The following is a 5,000-nucleotide window of genomic DNA, read 5'->3' as shown; positions in this document are numbered from 1 at the left end:
TCTGAGAACCTCCTAGCTAGCGCATAATGTTCTGAGAACCACCCAGCTATCACATAACGTTCTGAGAACCACCCAACTAGCACATAACGTTATGAGAACCACCCAACTAGCACATAACGCTCTGAGAACCACCCAACTAGCACATAACGTTCTGAGAACCACCCAACTAGCACATAACGTTCTGAGAACCACCCAACTAGCACATAATGTTCTGAGAACCACCCAGCTAGCACATAACGTTCTGATAACCACCCAACTAGCACATAACGTTCGGAGAACCACCCAACTAGCTCATAACGTTCTGAGAACCACCCAACTAGCACATAACGTTCTGAGAACCATGTATTCCCTTTCAGTCAGTCAACTTCGGTACAACATACTATGGGGTCGACTCGGGGTCGACTCGGTGGTCGACTCGGTTGAAGGATCTACAATCACACCTGCCAATGAAATCTGCGCCTCGCTGGAAGCCCCGCCTTCCACAGGTGATAAGCATGAGGCTCGGATTTATTCCTTCAAATATTCCACTCTTCACCTCAGTGTGAACAGGAACAATTCACGATACTAAAACAAACAATTGTCAGACGAGACTGTCTTAGTTGCACCAACTATACCATCGCTTTGTGGTAGAGCGTGCTCACCCCCTGGACATTGAATGGTTCTCATAGTTTCCTAATAATAAACTATTCGTTTCTCTTAAGGTTTCTTGCCGTTGCTATAACAACGAGTAAGATGACAAAAAAAAATGCGAGCTAGATGGTGAAGGCTAAGCCTGGTTTGGGTTCGCGACCATGCCCAAACAAATAAAGAGATACTCAAGTTTGTTGACTTGTATGTCTCGGTGCATGCTCTGGCATGCCATTACTCAAACCAGTTCATGTCAGGACTGGCACCGTTTCCCTACTTGTTGTCTTCCAGGTTCTCTTGACACTCGTGTAGCATTCTATAGGGGCCTTGGTGTTGCATATGGTCACTTCCTCTCCCGGGTGACCATACCTCAGCCGAGTCTGAGTAGTGGAACGCTGACATAGATGGTTGTCTTTGGTCGGAGCAAATGCCTTGTCTGCCTGGACGTGGTGTGTACGGTGGCTGCCCGGCGTTCAACCCGGCTCCTGTGCGCTCTGTCACCGGTTACGGAAGGCTATTCAAAGAGAGAGGGCAGCCCCCCCCCCCCCTGCTTGCCTCTCTTACTTGTGGATGAAGGGTCCGGTCTCTCCCCTGTGGTCCGGTCCTACATAGAGACTTTCGAGACTAGGCCAGCTAACAAGCTCTGCGTAACGTGCTAGCTATTCCTCCCCACGGTGGATTTGCTCTGCGTAGCGTGCTAGCTATTCCTCCCCACGGTGGAGTTGCTCTGCGTAGCGTGCTAGCTATTCCTCCCCACGGTGGAATTGCTTGGGGTAGCTCTCTTGTTTCGTATATGTAGCGTTAAGTTGCTTGGTTATTCTAAACGGACCGTGCTGTGGTCAAAGATGCTAGCTAGCCTAGCTTAGACTAAAGAGCCTCCTGGCTAATGTCGGCTAGCAACTTCCGGTGAATGAAGCTTACTAGTGTTCCCCGTATTTATAGCAACCCCATTACTATTTTAAATTTTTGGAGTCGGAGGGAGTGGAGAAAGCGCGGCTCGATGAGGAAGCAGCCCCAGAGGAGCTGGGGGACCTGGAGAGAGGGGCCTTAGCGCGGCTCGATGAGGAAGCAGCCCCAGAGGAGCTGGGGGACCTGGAGAGAGGGGCCTTAGCGCGGGTCCATGAGGAAGCAGCCCCAGAGGAGCTGGGGGACCTGGAGAGAGGGGCCTTTAGCGCGGCTCGATGAGGAAGCAGCCCCAGAGGAGCTGGGGGACCTGGAGAGACGGGCCTTAGCGCGGCTCTGAGAGACCTGTGCACCGCTCCACAAACAACATTACTGTGACGACTGTGTTTTGTTACGTCAAACTTATGTGTCCATAAGGGAGCCGGGATCCATGCAGACTATACAGTCTCACGAGAGCACAACGTGTGTTGGAAGCTTGTCCATGTTTAATGCCCATCTGGTACCCCTCGTTCAATGTTGTTCACAGGGGTTTATCAATCTCCCCAGGGTGGGAGTAATACATTGGGTGATTCGCTCTCTGTCCACAAGGGGGCACCCATCCCCATAGATGGCTCATTACTGGTATTCATGGCTGATTCCTGCCTGTAGTTCCCTCACCATGCGTTAAGATCTACATCGGCCCTAACTCTATCCATCTCGTTAAGTGCATTCAGGTGTATTGGGCCGTGCCCACGAATGCTGTTTGTTTGAATAGACTAAAAGTAACAACTTTGTATGAGTTTAAAAAAACATGAACATTTATTTCCATGTGTCCTATCTATACCTGGAGTTCAAAACAGTTGAACTAAGCTAGCAGTGTTATTGAAGCACAGTGAAAAGTTAAGTTATTTAAAACAAAAAGAACATTATTTAATTACCTTCAAATAACCTGTCATTTTTATTCTCAGAACGTTAATAAAACGTCCCAGGAAAACTTTCAGGGAACCATAGAAAAACGTTCGCAGAACCTCCCTGCAACTTCAACATGTACGTTCCCAGAACAGGCTAAATGTTCACTTCTGTTCTCAAAACGTAAAAAAAAAAAAAACAGTTCAGTTTAACCAGTCAGGAAACATATGGCTTCATTCCCAGAACTAATGGGAAACCAAAAATGTACGTTCCCACAACTTCCAAGGAACCAAAATGTGCTTGCTGGGTTATTATATAGTCACAAAAACAAAATAATGGTTAAAATGAGAAGAGAAACATGTTTTAGGTTAGTGAACACATTACTTCCTGGTCCCTTACCGTGTGGGAGTCGCCAAACCTCTCGGTGGCTTCTAGCGGTCGGTCGAGGCTAGGCCGGCCAATGTAGACGTCGTGGGCGTGGCTGTAGTGAGACAGGAGCTTCACAAGGGGACGTATGTTCAAGTAGTTATCATCATCCACATGGCAGAACCATCTAGAAGGATTAACCACAATCAGTATCATTATCTACATGGCAGAACCACCTAGAAGGGGCAACCACAATCAGTATCATTATCTACATGGTCAGAACCACCTAGAAGGGGGAACCACAATCAGTATCATTATCTACATGGCAGAACCATCTAGAAGGATTAACCACAATCAGTATCATTATCTACATGGCAGAACCACCTAGAAGGGGCAACCACAATCAGTATCATTATCTACATGGTCAGAACCACCTAGAAGGGGAAACCACAATCAGTATCATTATCTACATGGTCAGAACCACCTAGAAGGGGGAACCACAATCAGTATCATTATCTACATGGTCAGAACCATCTAGAAAGGGGAACCACAATCAGTATCATCATCCACATGGCAGAACCATCTAGAAGGATTAACCACAATCAGTATCATCATCCACATGGTCAGAACCATCTAGAAGGGGGAACCACAATCAACCTGACTTTGATTCTTCAGCCATTAACGCAAACTGCTAGTTTTGTCATTACTGTGTGTGTGTGTCTTACTTCTTTCCAGAGCTGATGAAGGTGTCGTATTCGACGGCCATTTTACAGGACAGAGCCTGGCGACTGTGGGCCGCTGAACAGTTCGTATTGATCATGTGACTCCCTGTAGGAATAACATCAACCAATCAGTCAGTCAGACAGTCAGTAAATGAGCCCTGGGGTCAAATGATGCATAGAACACATTTCAGCACAACACAGTACAGTATGTGACTTTTAACAAAGATGATTGGATGCTATTGTGTTACTATGGTGGCAAAGTTTTGAATGAGTCAGAAATATTAGCTTCCTGTTATAATCTGACACCTCTAGAATTACAATATTAGCTTCCTGTTATAATCTGGCACCTCTAGAATAACAATATTAGCTGCCTGTTATAATCTGGCACCTCTAGAGTAACAATATTAGCTTCCTGTTATAATCTGGCACCTCTAGAATAACAATATTAGCTTCCTGTTATAATCTGGCACCTCTAGAATAACAATATTAGCTTCCTGTTATAATCTGGCACCTCTAGAATAACAATATTAGCTTCCTGTTATAATCTGGCACCTCTAGAATAACAATATTAGCTTCCTGTTATAATCTGGCACCTCTAGAATAACAATATTAGCTTCCTGTTATAATCTGACACCTCTAGAATAACAATATTAGCTGCCTGTTATAATCTGACACCTCTAGAATAACAATATTAGCTTCCTGTTATAATCTGGCACCTCTAGAATAACAATATTAGCTTCCTGTTATAATCTGGCACCTTCAGAACGTGTGTATGTGTGTGTTTTTATTTTTGAACCTCACCCATCCTCTTCCTCAGCCTGTCATCCTCTCCATCGGTGAATACGTACGTCTGAAAACACACAGACACGCACACACACGGACACACACACACGGACACACACACACGGACACACACACGGACACACACACACGGACACACACACACGGACACACACACACGGACACACACACACACGGACACACACACACACAAAGAGAAGGTCAGTGTGTGTGTTTATCATTAATGTAGTGTGAAAAGTGAGCCAACGCTACTCTGTAGAACAATAGTCAGACAGGATGTGTCCCATTTAGTACATATATTTCATCAATTTTAGAATATGGCTGTAATGTAATAACATGTGGAGAAAAGTCAAGGGGTCTGAATGCCCTGTAGTGCACTATATAGGAGTGTAGTCAAGGGGTCTGAATGTACTGTAGTGCACTATATAGGAGTGTAGTCAAGGGGTCTGAATGCCCTGTAGTGCACTATATAGGAGTGTAGTCAAGGGGTCTGAATGCCCTGTAGTGCACTATATAGGAGTGTAGTCAAGGGGTCTGAATGCCCTGTAGTGCACTATATAGGAGTGTAGTCAAGGGGTCTGAATGTACTGTAGTGTACTATATAGGAGTGTAGTCAAGGGGTCTGAATGTACTGTAGTGCACTATATAGGAGTGTAGTCAAGGGGTCTGAATGCCCTGTAGTGCACTATATAG

The 5,000-nt window shown here is 45.6% G+C and overlaps 1 protein-coding gene across 1 annotated transcript in view; it reads right to left on the bottom strand.

Annotated features, from left to right (window-relative positions):
* The window catches only part of LOC116360195 (beta-1,3-N-acetylglucosaminyltransferase lunatic fringe-like), a 24,774-nt gene that overhangs the window by 5,497 nt on the left and 14,277 nt on the right, over window positions 1–5,000 (bottom strand). Inside the window, exons 2-4 of the mRNA XM_031815064.1 lie at window positions 4,308–4,356; window positions 3,510–3,612; window positions 2,818–2,971 (exon numbers count right to left, since the gene is read on the bottom strand). Of these exons, the coding sequence (XP_031670924.1) occupies window positions 2,818–2,971; window positions 3,510–3,612; window positions 4,308–4,356 (306 nt within the window). The remainder of the gene's footprint in view (window positions 1–2,817; window positions 2,972–3,509; window positions 3,613–4,307; window positions 4,357–5,000) is intronic.

This window comes from Oncorhynchus kisutch, unplaced genomic scaffold, assembly GCF_002021735.2.
Source record: "Oncorhynchus kisutch isolate 150728-3 unplaced genomic scaffold, Okis_V2 Okis07a-Okis12b_hom, whole genome shotgun sequence".
In the NCBI taxonomy this organism is placed as follows: Eukaryota; Metazoa; Chordata; class Actinopteri; order Salmoniformes; family Salmonidae; genus Oncorhynchus; species Oncorhynchus kisutch.
Note: the sequence above shows the minus strand (reverse complement) of the source record. Positions and strands in the feature narration are given on the sequence as shown.